The sequence below is a fragment of the Falco biarmicus genome, chromosome Z (genome assembly GCF_023638135.1).
Source record: "Falco biarmicus isolate bFalBia1 chromosome Z, bFalBia1.pri, whole genome shotgun sequence".
NCBI lineage: Eukaryota > Metazoa > Chordata > Aves > Falconiformes > Falconidae > Falco > Falco biarmicus.
Genome location: NC_079311.1, coordinates 51,037,088 through 51,056,818, shown reverse-complemented (window position 1 = coordinate 51,056,818; position 19,731 = coordinate 51,037,088). Strand labels below are relative to the sequence as shown.

Sequence of the window (19,731 nt, the reverse complement as noted above, 5' to 3'; positions counted from 1 at the left end):
TCCCATTTATGGCTACTCTTTCCATCATAAAAACTGGAAGCATGATGGAACAAATTGTTCCAAATTGTAACATATCCCAGGAATAACACTGACTTGGTGTGCAAAGGATAATACAAATCTCACAGAGCATCCTCAAGGTATGTAACCACCAATACAAGCACTACAGCGCTTGCATCAAAGCTTCCAAAAAGAAGTTTTCAAACCAAAACCAACACTAACAGAAGAAACAACTTTAAGTGCCTTCTCAAAACACCAACTGCAGCTTACTTCAAGACTGTCCACTCAGCTAAGACAACCCACACACTTGGAATATTGTTAGACTCACTGGCAGTAAGGTGGAGGATTAGTGTTTTGGTGGTAATTACCTCAAGCATGATAACACGAGATTGAAGCTAACATTCAAGCAACACTTCAGAAGACAGACCTTCGCTTCATTCATTTTGCATTTCTCAGCAAACTCACCAGAAAATGCAGCTGATAAATATCAAGCATTATAATGATGCATTAGATACTGTTTCTCTGGGACAAGAAAAATTCAGCAGTACACTATGGGACCGTGATCCACCCTCCAGAAAACATTACTTTACTTGTATTTTTAACTGAGGAAAAAAATTTATTCTGAAGAAAAAAACCTAACTATTGCAAAAGGACAAACTTCATCCTTCACAGATAGAATATACTATTATGTCAGTTTTAAACCACTGCAATTGCATGTTCTTTATTGCCTCCAGCTGCCACTACCAAGGAGTAACATGAATATATTTAAATAAATGTTATTAACAGACTGCCCAAATGCTCTCTTTCAAGCTAAATTTGCTGGCTGACGATACTATAGGGGGCAGAACAAGACCTACCATGAAGAACACAGTAATCAACTTCAGAGGCCAATAAAATGAAGCCTGATCTCAGTAGAGCTGAACTGAGTTTTGAAAAGCTGAACAGAAACCAACAGGAACAAACACCCTGGACAGAAACCTTGTTACTCATGTCTCCCCCAGACACTGACAGAAATCATCAGTCTTCTAGAAGAGTGCTTCTCTGAAAACTGTTTGCCTCCTGGAGCCACTTCTAGAGACAAGAGGAGATATTCAGAAAAACAAACAAACAAAACACACTGACAGCTTTTTGAGCACACCTCCATTTTTCCTAAGAGAACAAACTTGACAAGCAAAAGTCACAGTACGTTTAACTGTCAGGAACTTACAAAGAACAGTAACAATAAAGTTGTAAAAATATCTGTGACATGAACCTCTTTCAAACCCAAGAGCAGCAGCTACATACAAGAAGAAAGGGAGAGGTAACTCACAGCCTGTTTAGGTAAGGGCCACCTCTGCCTGGCTGCTACTGAATTTTGCTCCCTGCTATTCACACTGGTGAAACACGTCTAAACATTAGAAGATTAACTATAAACTTAGTATTCTTGGGAATAATCACAGCCTCTGAAGAGACTGTCAATAGAGCTAAAAACATTGCTGAAGGTGACTTCTTCCAGGCTAAAAAAAAGCAGTTTTTCTGAAGTTCTCCATGCTTTACCATTCCCATCACATGCAAAATGGGTATGTATTAGAAGGCAATCAACTTGATAAGCTTGTTTTCATGTCCTTAACTGTCTCACACAAGTTTGTAGTTGGCTCTACACACTCACAGATTCCCTATATATAGAAGAAAGTTGAAGGCACTAAAAGAGAAGCAGTCATCCTCTACTCCATTCCATGCCTATTACAGCAAAAAAAGTTCTCTAATCCTAAAATGTAAGGGAAGAGACTGAATTGAAGTACTCAGAACAGCTCCTCCTAGATGAAGTTCTGGGATTCACCACATCCATACCGAAATATGAAAGGTTTCAGAAATACTCAGAACATATTCACTTTTCCCCAGCAGTCTGTTAAAATTTACTTCCAAATCAAGACTGTTCAAGAAGGGGGGGGGGGGAAGAGGGAAAAAAAAAAAAGTGAAGTGTTACACAAAATACAGAGAGCACCCTGAAGACTTCAAGCTGTATATAATATACAAATGTGTATAGGTATGCATAATGTGTTATATCAATAAAAAAAATGATCAAGTCATTGATAAAGTTTATCCATTCTTCACAGTTCAGAAGCAGCCCAAAAACATGGATAGACACATTCTTGCACATTTGGTTAAAGCCTAGTAAAGTTCCCATCCTAAACTGCTCATCCCAACACTGCAACTTCCAGCTGCTACAGCTGAAATGTCATAAATTTCTAGAGGCGCTTGTTCATTTCAGTCTACAGAAAAGCAGGTTACTTAATTTAAATAAATAACTGATGATAGGCCGTACAAAAACTCTTTCAAGCCTAAAGTCATGTGCAACTATATCAGCCATATTTGTGACCTCTACACTTCAGCAGTATTAGCATAGGAATACAATTTCCTTTATTTACATGGCTGGGGAGACTTGACAGAGACTGAGGTTTTAACAGTCCTTCATTCATTTCCTTCACCTGACTCTGGTCCATCCTGCAGCAAGTCCCAGAGGTCCTGCTCCAGGATGTCCTTGTTTCATCAGAAATCTTCAGAAAATACAAACTGCAATTAAATCCACAAAAAGGGTAACACAGCTTTTTTTTCCAGGCATTCTACTCAAAAGAAATATATTAACATTAACATCGGTACCAAAAGTATCACTTAAACAACAGTCTCTTAGTATACAATGCTGGCTAATGCTGCAGTTCCAGAGAACATCCATCCAAGAATTTCACACAAATGTAAGTAAAACTTCCATTAGATGGCATGACAAACTGATTCAGACTTTTCCGCAAATTTAAGGAAAAAAATGGTACAAGATTTGACAAAGTAAAAATGTCTCCAAATTACTGTTTTCTTGAATTAGATCATCTTCATTTTTTCTGGTAGATCACTATAGTGTTTCACATCTTTACGATGCATCATTTTCAAGATGTGAGCAGGTGTGAAAAGAATTAAGTTTACACAACTTGGAGACAATTCATGTATTGCAAATCCAAGAAAGTCAGACAGCGACATAAATGGGCACTGTATTACTGCAGAAAAACTGACCACAGTTTCTTTAGCAATAAAAGCGGAAACCACTCACAGCCAACCACAATTCACCTGCAAAGCCTCATGAAAAACAACATGCAAGTGAGACCTTTAAACTACTATAGCATGTTCATCAGTGACTATACTGCTGTAATACAGTGGTGGAAAGTGGAACAACTGCTTGCCTTGATTATTACCAATTTATTAACGATCTAGATTCTCCCCACTGATAACAACATAACTTCAGAAAACTAAGTCAAATAGTATCTAGAAACACTAGCCATGATTTGAAGTCCATACTGGATTGGGCAGGCTGGGGGGAGGCGCAGCCTTATCTCAGAAGTATCAACATAAGATTAGTAAGGCTGCACATTGAATCAACAGACAAACGAGACCACACATGATGGTGAAATAATACTAACCAAAATTAAATACTGTTGCTATACCACATTTACACCTGCCTAGCCACAACTTTGTTTTGCAGGTACTAAATAGAGCACAGTTTAAAAAAAAAAAAAAAGATTTGAAGAACCATAAATTTAACAGTAACTCCCTTCCCTGGAAAGCCCACATACTAAGATATTGCAAAGCACGGGGATCTATGAAGACAGTTACATATCTATCAAGTACACATACACCGAGACGTTTTTATCCTGATACTTTTATCCAAATTTCTGTTCAAATATGAGTACATGTAATTATTTTTGTCTTCTGTAATTCAGCCCCATACCATCCTTCCCCTCAAAAAATGAATGCTAGGTGAAGGTGATAGACAGCAAACACAGCCTCTATCAACAGCCATGCCACCCTGCACACTTTCTGCCTACACCTGTCTGTGGGAAGCACCACAGCCCATTTGGAAGTCAGTGGCTGGATTCTACATAAAGGCTCCACTAAGAGATCAAAATTTCTCAAACCAACAGGAAGTAAAACACATCCTTCACTGTGTTCACATGAAAATTACCGTATAATCATGGAATTGTTTAGGTTGCAAAAGACCTTTAGGATCATCAAGTCCAGCCACTGACCCAGGACTTCCAAGTCCACCTCTAAACCATGTCCCTAAGCCCCACATCTATGTGTTTTCTAAACACCTCCAAGGATAGTGATTCCACCACCTCCCTGGGCAGCCTGTTCCAATGCTTGACCACCCTTTCAATGAAGAAACTGTTCCAAAGACCCAATCTGAACTTCCCCCTGGCCCAAGTGGAGGCCATTCCCTCTTGTCCAGATGCGGCGAATGAAGAGACGGGACGCAGCTTGATGCAAGCAAATGTCGGTTTATTGTACAGGAGCACAACTTTATATACACTTTCAAAGGCTGCGCGTTTTAAACTAATTGGTTCTTGAAGCTAAGCCTTGCATACTAGGCAATCCCTGATTGGTGGTTAACTACCAGCAATTAACCACAAGGTGTTACCTTTCCTTGGTGCCATCCGTCTCCCACTACCCTGCGCTCTGCAAACACGCCTCATCATGTTGATTGCTGTCTAGACAAGCTCGAGCACACTCCCCTCAGCTGATTGCCATGCATGGTCCTAGTTTCCTGACCGCTCCTGCATCTCCCCCTTCCTGTTGCACAAAAGAACCCCTGAAACCGAGCAAAAACAAGGCACAAGTAATAGAACAAATAAAAAACCAACTAAGACATATTATCAATGTCAAAATAACCCACTGTCTTTGTTCCGTACAATTTTACAATTTCCCCTTTTTGTTTTTGAACAGCTAGTACCAGGTTTGCCACGTTCTGCAGGGCCCTTGCAAACATGACAACCAAGGTAATAGCAAACAAACAATACTGCCAATTGAGTGAATGAATGCTAAAAAGGCTGAAATTTTCTCAGATTTTGATAACATGTTGCTGCAATGGGGCGCCTAAAATCCACGCAGCACATACCATCAAAATCCTCACAGCCATGTCCTTGAACCAACAACAAAAAGCAGTGGCAATTTTGACTCACATTCTTAACTGCCTACCAAACAAGGTGATTTAACTCTTTAATGCTTTCCCTGCTGTTACTCTGGATAAGAGAAGAACCGCTGCGACACGTTCCCATCATAGCCTCCTACTACATTAGCATCTACAGAAAGACAATTATCGACAAAGTGTAAACAATATCAGCTTCTTTTGGATTAACATTATACATAGATGGAAGGGCACACCAAACAAGAACTGGTTCACTCAAAAAGTTCGAAACATCGCATGCCTTCTCTGAACATACCTCTGGGGTCATTCCCTTCATTCCCTCTCTTTTTTATGCAAAGAGAGACACTTTTACCATAACAGAGAAGCCCCTGTTTACATCTCTGAGCCCGGACACAAACCGCAGCTGTATGCTCCACCAGGCTCAGGGCAGAAACCGTTCATGTAGTTACATGGCTATATATCACTACAAGCGTGCAGACACCTATTAAACACTAGATAACCATGTTTATCTTTCCTATTCTCCTTCACAATACCCAGCTGTTCTCTCATCTCTTGTTAGGTCAAATATTCTCCAGCTTCTTCTCCTATATCTCTCTTCAGACATTCTCTATCCTCCTCTTTTTTGCTTGTTAATTGCGACAAGGCAAAAGGTGTGTGTAGCTGGGTGACCATGACCTGATTTATGTTACAATCAACTAAACACTGAATACAGGAAAAAAAGGTATGGGAGACATAAGGCAAACATCAATAAGGTGGTTAAAGATAATTATAATAAAACCTGTAATACTTTTGAGTCATGGGCCAAAGTTTCCCAGCCGTGAGAAGAGACCAAAGGCATCCCGCCCCTGGCTCTGTTGCAGATCTTTGTTTTAAGGCTTTTGAGTTTTGTATACTTTTGTAAATTAATTCACAGTGGTCACTCAGATTCATGTAACATCCTATCAAAGTCTTCACACTTGTGTCCCTGTGCCAATAATAAAAATCAATAGCAACTCGGTTCTGTAGCAACATATGATGGACAGAATCAACATCTATTAATAAGCCAGAAAAAAAAAATAGTATTTGTAGTATTACTTTGTTTAGCAAGCTAGCAGCCTAATTTACTAAGCAAGTTAAGAGCGTGTACTATTCTTACAGAAGAGATCAGAGAAGCAAAAATGTGTTATGCTGCATTCCAGAACTCAGCCTGAGAATTACAGTCTGCTGTGAGTTCTGCGTTACAATCATTTGACACATGTTGGGGTTGCGATTGTGAAAGTTGCCCATTTACAATTTTCATTGACATTATCACAACTAGTTGTTTTAAAAGCAACCCTTGAGCTTCCTGATGTTCGACTTGTTGCAAAATATTCTGAAGCCAATCAATCAAGTTAGTATTAAAGTTAGTGACTCTCTAGGACCCTGCAAGACTGTGGCAAGACTCCTGCATCCTGCTTTAATAGCCATCTCATTCATTTGCAAACAGTTGTCCCTGGGATACCTTGCCTGAGTCACAGAATAGGCACAGGTAATTGCTCCAGCTAACTGCTCATAGTTAACAGCAATTCCCCGATTAAGGTTTTCAGTCAAGGCCACTACACATAGCTCACAAAAATCAGATAACCACATCATATACTGTATCAGTTAGTACCATACAAAGCAGTAACTTCCAATCATGCAGTGTGAGTGTATAAGGCTCTGCCATCACTTCAAGAAGAGACATAGCAAATGTATTATGAATCCTCCCTTCCCGCACTGCTTTGCCTAACCCTTTAACAGCCTCGTATTGCACAGGCTGCCACTCTGCAGGTTGATTTGTCTGACAAAATACCGAACATGCCATAGCGACTCCCAAAACCTATCACTGAAGTGTTTCCCACTTGCATTCCTGCCACCAATCCCTCAGACCCCCTTTCACCCTCCCCCAAAATACAATCAATGCATCAGGAGAGACAAGGGGGTGGGGGAAAGGTCTAGCTCCTTTTCCAGATCTATAGGACCTGGATCAAAAGGTTTATCAGAGTCAATGAAACCATTGTCCGAGTTGTCCTGTTCCCGTGCTTGCTCCTGTGTTGTGAAGGTCGCTGCAATCAGTGATAGAAGCTTTGGGGGCAGAGGAGGTGTGGACAGAATCGCCGTCGCTGACGGTGTCTTGAGAAGAGTCGCGCTGTCGGTGGAATTTACAGCTTCCTCTGGTTTAGCACCGTTAGTAGAATTAGTCCACACTTGGCAAAGAGTAGTCAGAATTTGCCACCAAGATGTTAAATGCATTCCCGACACGGAGTTCCCCTCCGCGGCAGCATCTTACAATTGGCTGCTGTATGTACACACTTTCATTCTTTCAAAGTCTCTAAGGTTTCTTGGCTGCTCACCTGTCTCGATGCATACAGGCGTTATCCTCGGGGTTTAGGTTGTCCACCTGGTCCAGACAGTAAGACGATCGTTCAGCCAAGCCGTCTCCTCCGGAACGCAGCCCTCTTCCACGAGCTGTCTTTTTTCCGTCCTTATTCTTCCAAGGCTTCGGAACACCACCATAGGGGTCACCATTTGAGGAGACTGAGGCACGGACTCTCTGATCTGACTAGAAGACCCTTTATGAGTCCATATACGTCTCTTTCTGGGGACGAAGCCTGATTCCCCATTACGGATTTCCCACAGCTCACCTCTCACCTCCGGAGGGATTTCTGGCCGGCTCCTGCTTCCTTTCAGCAGATCATTCAAAGTTCTGTGGGATTCGCTGCATGTCGCTCAGATAGGCGATTCGAGAGCCCTTCACGTTAGATCCTTAAACGCATCACGTCGGGGTCACCAATTTGCGGCGAATGAAGAGACGGGACGCAGCTTGATGCAAGCAAATGTCGGTTTATTGTACAGGAGCACAACTTTATATACACTTTCAAAGGCTGCGCGTTTTAAACTAATTGGTTCTTGAAGCTAAGCCTTGCATACTAGGCAATCCCTGATTGGTGGTTAACTACCAGCAATTAACCACAAGGTGTTACCTTTCCTTGGTGCCATCCGTCTCCCACTACCCTGCGCTCTGCAAACACGCCTCATCATGTTGATTGCTGTCTAGACAAGCTCGAGCACACTCCCCTCAGCTGATTGCCATGCATGGTCCTAGTTTCCTGACCGCTCCTGCATCCAGACACTTCTTACCTGGGAGAAGAGACTGACACCCCCCTGTCTACAGCATCCTGTCAGGTAGTTGCAGAGAGCACTAAGGTCCCCCCTGAGCCTCCTCTTCTCCAGACTAAACAGCTTCAGTTCCCTCAGCCACTGCTCATAAGCCTTGTTCTCTTGACCCTTGCACAGCTCCGTTGCCCTTCTCTGGCCACGCTCCAGCACCTCCATGGCCCTCTTGCAGTGAGGGGCCCAAACCTGAACACAGCGTTCGAGGTGTGGCCTCACCAGTGCCCGGTACAGGGGGACCATCGCTGCCCTGGTCCTGCTGGCCACACTGTGTCTGGTACCAGCCAGGGTGCTGCTGGCCGCCTTGGCCACCTGGGCACACTGCTGGCTCACGCCCAGCCGGCTGTGGACCAGCACCCCCAGGCCCTTTCCCACCAGGCCCTTTCCAGCCGCTCTGCCCCAGCCTGTAGCGCCGTGTGGGGCTGCTGTGACCCAAGGGCAGGACCCGGCACTGAGCCCTGCTGAACCTCACAGGAATGGCCTCGGCCCATCGCTCCAGCCTGCCCAGATCCCTCTGCAGAGCCTGCCCGCCCTAAGGACAGCAACACTCCCCCCAGCCTGGTGTCACCTGCAAACTTACTGAGGGTGCACTCAGTCCCCCCATCCAGATCACTGACGAAGACATTAAACAGGACTGGCCCCAGGACTGAGCCCTGAGGAGCACCACTTGTGACCAGTCACCAAGAGTTAACTTCATTCTGTACAGGGATTAATTTTACAAGAATTAAGGGATTTTTAATTAAACTTGGTTGACAAGCTCAGAAGCAGTTTCCTAATGCCAGGGAGATGCGCTCTACTACCTCTGGCTAAAACTGCCCAGACCTAGCTGAAACGGCAACAGTCTACACAGTGCGTGGGGGCATATGGACTAAATCTCTTTCCTTGATAATACTGAATACAGGGAAAAAAGTTTGACCATGGGGAGAGAATGGGGGAGGTGTAAGGAGGAACTGATTTACAACACTCATACTAGACTCATACCAAGACTATGGAAGAGGGGCCTTCCATATGAACTTTGTTTGTACAATGGAACCAGCTTCCAGACAGTTTCTGCAAGTCAGTAGCCACCATACAGTTCTATTACCAAAATGGGACAGAATTTTTTTTTAAAAATATATATTTTTTGAACAAAGTCGAGGTACATACTCTTTTTTTTTTTGTTCTAGCAACATAAATATTTATTAGCCTTAGCCAGGAATACATTAAAAATTAAATCAAAGAAACTGGTGGCTAAGAGTTTTAAACTCCAGGCCCACAGAAGCAACAACTTAAAATCACTGGGCATTTAAAACTTCAGAGGATTTTATAGCAGTATGCAAGATCCTAAGAATATTACTCAAGGATACAAGAGGACAATATACCATCTCTTCCCTTAGTTGACTTAATTGAGAACTGCTAACAGAGGCTGGAAAATCTCCCCAATAAACAGCAACAAAATTAGCAAATCCCCCAGACTTGCAAGCTGACTCCCAGTACACACTTCTTGTCAGCATTTTCCATTTGCATTATAAAAATACTGGGATTTTCTTAGTCTTTCAAGTAGAATCTGAAACTTTAGCAAAAGAATTGCTAGAACAGCCCAGTGCTACCATCACAACAAGCAACAAGCAACTGCAAGACCTCAGTTACTGTGAACTGGTTAACATCACAACAATCTCAGGAAAAAAGCAAAACACAAGACAAAAAACCCCACCAAAATAAAAAGCCACAAAAATGGTATTTAATTAAGAAATAATTGCAGCAGAGTTGACACAGTTGGAACAAAAAATTATGATCTGAGAATATTAAAAACCTCTCTTCATGGAAGGAACTGTAAAGACAAACTCTTCAGACTTGACAAGCCCTTTTTTTACATGCTATGCTGATCTAGCTTCTAAGAGATATCTGATAAAACATATAGTATGTTAAGAGTTAGCTGAGTAACCAAGAGGAAAAGCAGTTATCAGTGGAAGACAGCAATTGTTTCTAACAGAATTTCTCCAAGGCTTCTTTCTGTTCAATGCAATTTTTAATCAATACTCTCAGAATGAACATAACGCCAATGAAATGTTCACCCATAAGAATCAGTGGAACACACATCAGAATAAGAAAAATTACACTCCCTTTAAGAGATTGGTATGGTTAAGTCAGTCTCAAATAAGGAGATGCCCATGTAAAAATCAAAGAAATCAAACACACAGGTTAAGGTTGTATTATGGAAAGCAACAATCCTAAGACAGACAGAAAGGTCATTTTGACAATAAATTCAATATGAACTCCTGTTGTTAACTTGTTGCGGTTTAACCCTGGCTGGCAACTAAGCAGCACGCAACCACTTGCTCACTCCCCCCACAGTGGCATGGGGGAGAGGATCGGAAGGATAAAAGTAAAAAATCTTGTGGGCTGAGATAAAGGCAGTTTAATAGAGGAAGCAAAAGTCGCACATGCAGGCAAAGCAAAGCAAGGAATTAATTCACCATTTCCCATCAGCAGGCAGGTGCTCAGCCATCTCCAAGAAAGCAGGGCTCCATCACACATAACTGTTACTTGGGAAGACAAATGCCGTAATGCCAAATGTCCCCCCTTCCTTCTTCTTGCCCCAGCTTATATATATTCAGCATGATGTCATACCATATGGAATATCCCTTTGGCTGGTTCAGGTCAGCTGTCCCGGCTGTGTCGCCTTCCAATTTCTTGTGCCCCTTCAGCCCTCCGGCTGGCAGGGCCTGAGAAATTGAAAAGCCCTTGATTTAATATAAACATTACTTAGCAATAACTAAAAACATCTGTGTTTTATCAACATTGTTATCACACCAAATCCAAAACACAGCAAGCACCACCTACTGAGAAGAAAATTAACTCCATCTCAGCTGAAACCAGGACAGCACATAATCCCTAAATTAATCTGCAACCAGCAGAAAACAAGTTTTAGTGTTCAACTGTAAAATTTTGTACTTTCCTATAATTCAGCCTTCTTAAATATCAATAAACATGTAAGATAAACTATTTCATGGGATCTTTTCTGTTAAGAACTATAACACATGATTTACTTTAAAAGCTACTTAAAATTCCAATCTTTGATTCACCAAAAGCAGGACAGCAGAAGTACTTACTATCTCTGGCTCATACAAACAAACTCACAGAAACAAAATCAGTACCAGGCAAAACCTCTTTGGATTCTTGTAAACTTTAGTTTTCATCATGCCTGTTTTCTGCTATCTCAAATTCACATCTTTCAGGCAGAGTGCTAACTACTGGAGCACACCAGCAAGAACAACCACAGACACTGTCTTTCATGTCTCCAAATTAAGAGTCTGAAAAGCACACAGCGTAACAGTTCAGCTAAGCACAAACTACTAGGTTTGACACCAGCCAAGTTTCATGAAAGACCGTTTTTGTTACACAAGGAGCATTTCTCTGTAGTTCTGACATTACTGTATGTGCTATAACTTGAGCCACCAATGCTTTTACACTACCGAATTTACTGTCAGAATCCCCTTCATAGAATCAAAACAGTAATGCACATATATATTCCTTTCCAAGTAGTTTCCAAATGCTGCTTTCCCAGCAAAAGTATGCTCATTCTCCTTGTAACAAAGTATCTTTTTCACATACCTGGATTTGACCTTGTTGCTTTAACCAACACCCACTCCCCAACCACTCCACTGAAGCACGAAATATCGGAAATGACTTCTTCACAAAAAGAATGATGGAGGTGAACAGTGCAAGCTCACTCATCTAGAAGTTGTGAAAGCTCAGCTTGAGATACTGCTCAGTTAAAAATAAATACATTCAGCTAAGAAAAATTGTTTTTATTACTCATCTGCAGTAAGAGAAGGTAACATGTCTACACACATCTACAAACTTCAGGTACAACAAGCACAAACAAAACCAAAAAGTAATTCTAAGAACTTGAGCTATGAAGCATAATCTGTAATGGACACCTTTCCTATGTCCTAACCATCAGATCAATGTCCTTATGTGTCACATAAGGACAGAATTCAACTGTTGCCTAAATCGACAATGGCATGAGAAAACATCACCTAGGACCGCGTATTTTTCCAGGTGTTAAGAGTGAATGTAATTCTCAGCAGTACAGCAGAACCCTGAAACTAATATGCCACTTATCTTGAGCTAATTAATGAAGTATTCATGTAAAGAATTAGCACTGATGAGCAAAATAACATTCAGATTTCTTTTCATTTCACAAACATAGATGCTTTTCACTTCCTAATACTTATTCAGAATACCGAGTACTTTCTACTATGAAGAGCTTAAAAATTGCAACTTTTAGTTACCAATTCATTAGACTTGACATAGCCATTTCTTGCAGAAAAGATTAGTCCACTTTATAAACTAGCAGAACAGAAAAGTAACCTGGGAATTAAACTATGTCTTAACACTTATTGTCAAAAATCCCCAAACATATGACAGAAAAGGTGTTTCAATGTTGTCTTGGCAGCAAAACAACATGGGAGAGTAGAGGAAGAAGGCACTCCCAAACCCTTCTTCTCCATCACCTACACACATTTTATTTGCCTCTGTGACACTGGATCCTGGTCTTAATGATTTGTATCCTAGAAACACATGAAAAACACAGAGTTCAAAAGGGGAAGGAGACAATGTAGCTGTTACAAAAGAGGAAAACCATTTCCTCTTCCCAGAGACAGAAACAGCCTTGAGGCAGCAAGAACCGAATTGAAATGCACAACTTCCGTTCTCAGTATAACCAATTCTTACATAAAAGCTAAAATACAAGATTAATTTATCTAAAAGAAAAAAATGCACATATTTTTGTGCTTATGTATTATTTCAAACTCATTGGTTTGAACTGCAAATATAACCCATTGGCTTTTTAAAAATCATTCTCAAGAATATTTGCATAAATTATCAGTGGTTTTCCAGAGAGCTGAGTAGGCTGATTGGTGGCTGTTTTGGAGGAGCTGTGTTTTGCTAGATGTTTTCCATGGCAGATGAAGAACCTTAGCTGTCAAAAGCCAAAGATCAAGCTCAGTAGTTCACACTTAGTTACTCAAATCTTACCCACGTAGCCACATTCAAGAACTTTACTAATGTCAGTGACCTGGTCAGATAAACCCCTCCATATCCCAAAAAGAAAACAGGAGTTGGGAAAGTAGAATCCAGCTTTGCTAGAAATTTGGTTAAGTAACGAGTTGCTGATCAGTTAGTAATCCAACTTCAGTGTCACTTAGCTAAAAAATCAGATGTCAATACCCACAAAACAAGGGTTTCTCCATCACAGTCTGGAAAGCAGTGGCCTTTCAATGCAGCGGGTCACCTCAGAATTATCAGAAGACATAGGAAAACATAGTCTTTAAAGAAAATCCACCTTTTTTTTTTAACAGAGAACAGATGTTTGTAATGGAACTACCTGCCATAACGAAATGCAACTAATCAAATTGCCCACTTGATAAAGTGGACAATTCCTACTTGGCTTTCAGCTGTGTGCAAGCTGGACAAGTCTTAAACAGCATAGTAGCCACACTGTATAAACCAGGTCAGGACTGAGAATGAACATCAACTGAAGGAATTGCATTCAGCAATGTCAGTCATTGTGGGTCAGATTGGATACACAGAGGGAGCAACAAGATGAATGCTTTTCTGAAACTACTTTTAAAGATGGGGCACAAGGCAGCCACACTTTAGTAAACTGACATCAGTCTCACTTGTTCTGAACACAACTGGCTGAGCTTGTGCTGTTTTAAATGATACCTCTCCCTCATGACTGAAATATCCAACATTTTGCACATAAAAAGCAAGAGTACAGTTTCAGTTAAAGTTGGCTGAACACCAAGGTGGTTTCTCTTACTGTTTACACTGGCACCTTCCTGCTATTTGACCTGCAGTCATTTTTGCACAAAGAGCACTTCTAAGAGGCAGAGGAATCGGGTAGCAGCATAGAACTTCATTGCTGTAATAAAGCTTTTTTTCTTAATTTTTAAACTAGTTGACCATCTTTTCTCTCCATCTCACACACACACCCTCAGACACCCCTGAGGCCAAAGGAGTGTCACTCAGGTTTGTATTTGTTTGAGCGGCATCAGGAAAACAAACAAATCCCAACACAGAAAACAAATAAATCACATGCTCATTCAGGAGTTCAAAGTCCCGTACAAATGCACCAAAGTACACTCCTCATGGAAAAATCTCTGAGGAGATGGCATATGTTGCTATTCTTGATCAACTTCATTGGACAAAACCAATTGTGAAGCAATTCTAAACTGAAAAATAGATACAAACAGATGCAACTTGGCTGGATACATCTTCCTTTTCATACTGTATCAAGAATGATTGAGAATAATGTGAAGGTGACTAAGAAGACTGAGAAGGTAGCAACAATACACAACCACTCTTCTCAAAATAGACACCATGTAAGGGAAGACACTGTAAGCTGGTCCTCTCTAGCCATAAGAAAGATTACTCAACCAAATTAATTCTTCTTGCAGCAGACATGTCTTATAAGAACTTTGTGTCCAGCTAGTTAAACTTTTTACAAAAACTTCATCACTGAATTGTTTCACTGGAATTACATAAAACCTCATTAAAATAAAAAAGAACTTTAGTATGCTATTTATTATAAAGTCTTATGAAGTTGGTAAGACAATTGTTACATTCTTCTAGACTTAATTCTTCTGACAGATAACCATAGCGCATAAGTACTAGGTACATCTGTAATTTCCAGGACACTGGACATGGGTAAGATACCACTGTTGAAACACAAAGCTGGTAAAGACTTTCCTACTTCCAGTCATATGGATTAGCAACAAACATTTAGCAAACTCCTATCAGCTTCCAAATAGACTCTTCAGTTAATTTTTTCATTCAATAGAAGAGGTAAAGACACGAGAGGTTTCAGAGACACAAGCTGGGGGTTCTTTCAGACAGTAACAGTGCTCAGAAACAGAACAAATGTTTACTCTCTCAACTTGCTTGCATGCAGCCAAGGCCCGAGCAACTTTAAAGTCACTAGCCTCCCTACGACTCAAATACAAAAAACTTGGTCTTATCAATTCTGGCAAAGTTAATATTTCACAGCTAGTGACATTTCACCCATTCTAGCTCAGAAGTAGCCATCTCTCACGAAGTTTAACTTTCCACGACTGGCTAACCTTCACAGAAGCTTCAGTTCAGTCTAGACTAAAGATCACTATAGTTTGCTGCTAACAAATATGGTATCTCTTTAAGAGATACAATCCTACTGCACAAGGAGGTAGGAGGCTCACTTGGACTCATTTGAGTCAACACAACCTACCAAAAAAAACCCCATTACCTTTAGGAAGCAAGAAGAACATTGTTGTAAGATCAGAAGATCCATTTCACAAACACCAGGTAACACATCTGTGCTCTTTTTGGAGCTGGGAGGATCCCAATTCTTCCCCTTTCACAAGGGTAGATCTATTCAACAGTCTCATCTAATCTTCCACCTTCAGTCCCATGTCAGGTTCCTGATGTAAATGATGAGGCAAAACCTGACAGTTTTCATTTATGTTACCTTATGCATTATGATATTGTGGGATACTAAAAAAACCAAACACAACACAACAAACAAACCCACCTATAGTAGACCTGAAAGCAACAACAGCCGAACTCTCTAATTTTTTGTTTGCTGGCTGAGAATGATTCTCCTGGAAAACCAGCTAGAAGCCAATGAGAAAGAAAAGAAGTTCCTTAAATCACTTGTTCCATGCAAACGGCCTTGGATGGAAAGAACAGTTAATTTCACCTGCTTCCTGCTTCCATATTAGATATGCTACCACCATGACCACTGATAAGTCAGGCAAAAGTGGTTATTTCATGGCAAGTAAAAACACTTTCCATTTGTGTTTCTTTCATTATTTCAGTGCTACAACTTCTATTTTTGCCCTGATAAACTTCATTAGTAAGCCTAAGTATTTGCTACTAAACTAAGTCTTAAAAAAACTGAAATCCTTAGATGTCAAGAACAGGTTTATTCAGAACAGAAGGCAAAGAAATAACCCATCCCCCAATCAAATATGTACTTTTTAGTGGGAGCACCGTTAGCTGCAACTTAACTGAGCTGTTGACCCCGCTGATCAACATTAGAGACAGCGAAAAACTATAACCAACCAGTGCTCAAAAATAGGGAGCTAAAGAACCAGGAGGTTAAAAAAAAAAAGGTAGCAAACACAAATTTCTAATGCTAAAATGGATCATAAATCTAGACCATTTCAAAGGTTTTAAGCCATCAGACAAAACGTAAAAAAGAGAAGTAACAGCAATTACCCTTCAAGCAATGTGGAAATGTGCTTATCTCTTGACAGGCCAGACACAATCTCATAATAAACAAGTGTGGGAAATTCAAAAGAATCTATAAATTGTGGGGAAAAAACTAATAATAAAAAATAAAACAAAAACACAAACCATCTTGTCTCTGGTTTTGTAAAAGTCATGAAACTTTAAGAGTTATCCTGAACTGAATCCAGTCTTTCCAAAATACCTGGCCGTTTTATAACAAAGGGTCAGTCACTGATTTTTTTCCCCAATTCCAGTGCTAAGAAACAAATGCCATCACTTTCACTAGATGAAAGGGTATCAGCTATACTTTGATGGCATAATGATTGATACCATGGCTGTAGGCTTTGGAATTCTTCTGGTGTAATTTTTTTCAGGACAACAGGTGTCTTACCTACCATGGAGAATTGCATGGCTTATACAAGGAGGCTATCTAAAGATCTTACTTAAATGCAACTTCAGTTGTCATACTTCCACAGACTTCCTTGATCTCATTCACACAACAATGTGCTTTATGGGTTTTAAAAAAAAACACCAGGAAAATAAGAATTGCTCAAGTCAGATAGACTGCAATCCACGGTAAAAAAACAACTGCATAATCAAAGTAAGGGGTGCTGTTGCTAGAGCATTCATGTACTTCAGGGACAGGTTCTATTATTGTTGCTTGGTACCTACCAAGACCAGAATTCAAATAATTTATTTTTAAATAGTAATAATAAACTTGGAGTTTTATCTTAGTGTTGTGACATACCAATAGCACATCTGAACAGAACGTGAGGTCTCTGAAGTGTATCATCAGCTGTACTTGTACCATGAAGAGAAACAGTCATCTATGAAAGTGCAAGCAAGTAGAGCAGCAGTGCTTTCTATAAGTTTGTCATCAGATAAAATTTTAAAGGTGTATCAGAATTACTAGTATGTTTTCATCATTACAAGAGTTATGCCCAGGACTGACAGAAGTGGTTACTAAGAGATTTGTCAGTGTTTGGTGGTGGTTTTCTAGAAAAAAAAACTGTGCTGAGGTATTTGCAGTTGAGATTAAAATACATTTACTGAATTTCCCAAGCCCTTCTCCAAAGATCTGTTAGCATACAACAGTTTCCAAGCTTTGATGAGGTCTTTAGTACCACAATCAAGTTAATGTTACGCATGGGTAGCTTTTAGCAGGAAGCAGCAAAACTTCAGTTCTAGTCTCTCTGTCCTCACCCCACAACATACCTGACTTGGTAATGCAATGTACTATGTTGAAAACAAAATAAATCAATCACATAATTTTGTAATTTTTTAAAAAAGAAGAATCTTGCACATATCAGGATGGATCAAACAAAGTCTGTAAAGTGTAAGTCAAGCTGCAATTACAAATTGAGAGTCAGTCTTGACTCAACATAAGAAAGAAGCAGACAGTGGAAACCACCGCCCTGTAAAAGAAAAAGGGTAAAATATAAACAGCTAAGAAGAAGAGCACATTGTGTTGTCCTGAACTCTTCCAGGCATTTTCAAATACAGATGCTCAATGCTTACTTGTTTCCACAGATTCCTAAAGCTGCTAAAAAAAAATATGCTGATTATGCAACAGGTTCACCATGCACTTACTACACACGGATCCAGACAAAAGCATCAAAACTCTTACAAATTACAGTTTCCTAAAGGGCTATTTTGTCAGCGTTCCAGATTGCTTACCAATTACAATGTAATCAATAATCCTAAATAAATCTCATTACAGAGACACCACCTTGGAACTGCTGATACCAATACTTTTCAGAGATGACCTCAAGCTGGGGAACAAAACATGTTGACCACATATTAAAGATGATTCAGGGCCAGTTATGTTTGCTGGTTTGCCTATAACTAATCAATAAAAGGGAAAATATGAAAGGGACATTAATATGATCATCTTGGGTATTAACCTCCCTCAGATTAAAAGATCCTCTTGACTACACAGCTGGTTACTCATCTGTACAGAATGCAACAGCAGTTGTTACACATTTAGCACCACAAAGTTCTATTTTATAGTGAAAAGCAACTTAAGTGATTTTTATTAACTGGTTCATTTCCTTTAAAAGAAGGCCTTGTTGCAGTAACAGCAATTCCCACAACCCTATTTACGATAACGTTGATCTCATTACAGAATTTGAAAGTCTCTATGGGTATCTTCTGCTCCTTGTACTAACTGCAGTAACAGAGCAGCAGAGCTTTAGAAGCCAACATTATCTACAGTTAGAAGTGTATGTAATACAGGATTGAAGTAATAACTTTTGTCCAGAGAAAAACAGACACAGGTCATCTTCCATCTCTCCTAGAAACAATCAGATTTTTTTCATTAATAGAAAAGCATCATCTTAAGGCTACTGAAACTTAACTTTATACTAGTAATGAAGCTAACTAATTCCTAGCCAATTTGTAAATGTGTTCTAGAGAGTTTGTGGTCTTTCCACCAGAATGCAAGTCAGACAGACAAAGACCTAACACAGAAATATAGCGTCACATTCAGACCAAGTGTCATATTAAATTACACTAAGCACAGTCGGGTCTTGACTTAACCAGGCAGTAAGCTAGAGTGTTAGTTCTTCCTAGGCTACTTACAGGCAAGCATAAACAGAAAACACTCATCTGAAGTTATGAGGATAACCCTTACATTAAAAAAAAAAACCAAACAAACAACAAAGATTCACAAGTAACAGCTGCCTTCAAATTTCATTAACATAAAGTTACACTTAACCTATTAATGTCCCCCCGAAGTTTTGTTAATGCGTGATGTGTCTATAGCTTTCCTTCTTCAGTCAAGGCTCCCCCTGCTTTAATTCTTCATCCAGTCTATCCGCAAGCAGGGCATGGTATTTCTTCAGGCAGTGCAAGACAGCTGCAGGATCCAGAAGAGAGACACTGAATAGACTACACAGGTGCACTGAAAGCAGCATGTGTTTCCCCATATATAAGCTGTAACATTTACCTACACATTAAAGCTTGACAGAAAGGTGCAGTTACCCCCCGCCACATCCCCTACACTCCTTGTACAGCTTTCTGATGTCATGAGGAATTTATAACCTTTGGAAGTTCTAGCTGGAGTGTAACAACAAGGACAGAATAAATATACAGTTGTTACCAGATTTGTCACTTCTGCCCAAAGGGTCACTTTACCCCAAATGCAAGGTTACAGAATGTCAATGCCTCTAGGAAACTGCTCAGGCACACACACTCCCTCCTCCTCTTCCCGAAAGGTTATAGCCCTCTTTTGGCACTTTGCATTGTGTACTCACAGGCAACCAGAGCATTGCTTCCTTTACAACAAGCCCACACTGCAGCAAGTGTCCCGTGAACTGGCTGTCATGACTCACGCTGCGCAAAAGGAAAGCCCACAT

At 40.3% G+C, this 19,731-nt stretch overlaps 1 protein-coding gene across 8 annotated transcripts in view; it reads right to left on the bottom strand.

Annotated features, from left to right (window-relative positions):
- TTC39B (tetratricopeptide repeat domain 39B) overlaps positions 1–19,731 on the bottom strand; it is a 79,378-nt gene that overhangs the window by 49,777 nt on the left and 9,870 nt on the right. For 2 of the 8 annotated variants that reach the window (XM_056324292.1, XM_056324288.1), the window contains exons 1-2: positions 19,327–19,426; positions 19,092–19,232 (exon numbers count right to left, since the gene is read on the bottom strand). The exons of 1 other annotated variant lie outside the window; for it this stretch is intronic. Coding sequence is in view for 1 of the 7 variants with exons in the window: in XM_056324286.1 (XP_056180261.1) it covers positions 19,630–19,644 (15 nt within the window). In the remaining 6 variants the exon portion in view is untranslated. Of the gene's footprint in view, positions 1–19,091; positions 19,303–19,322; positions 19,427–19,629; positions 19,720–19,731 lie in introns of those variants that run through there. 5 more of the 8 variants (XM_056324290.1, XM_056324289.1, XM_056324286.1 and 2 more) reach the window with 5 other exon arrangements.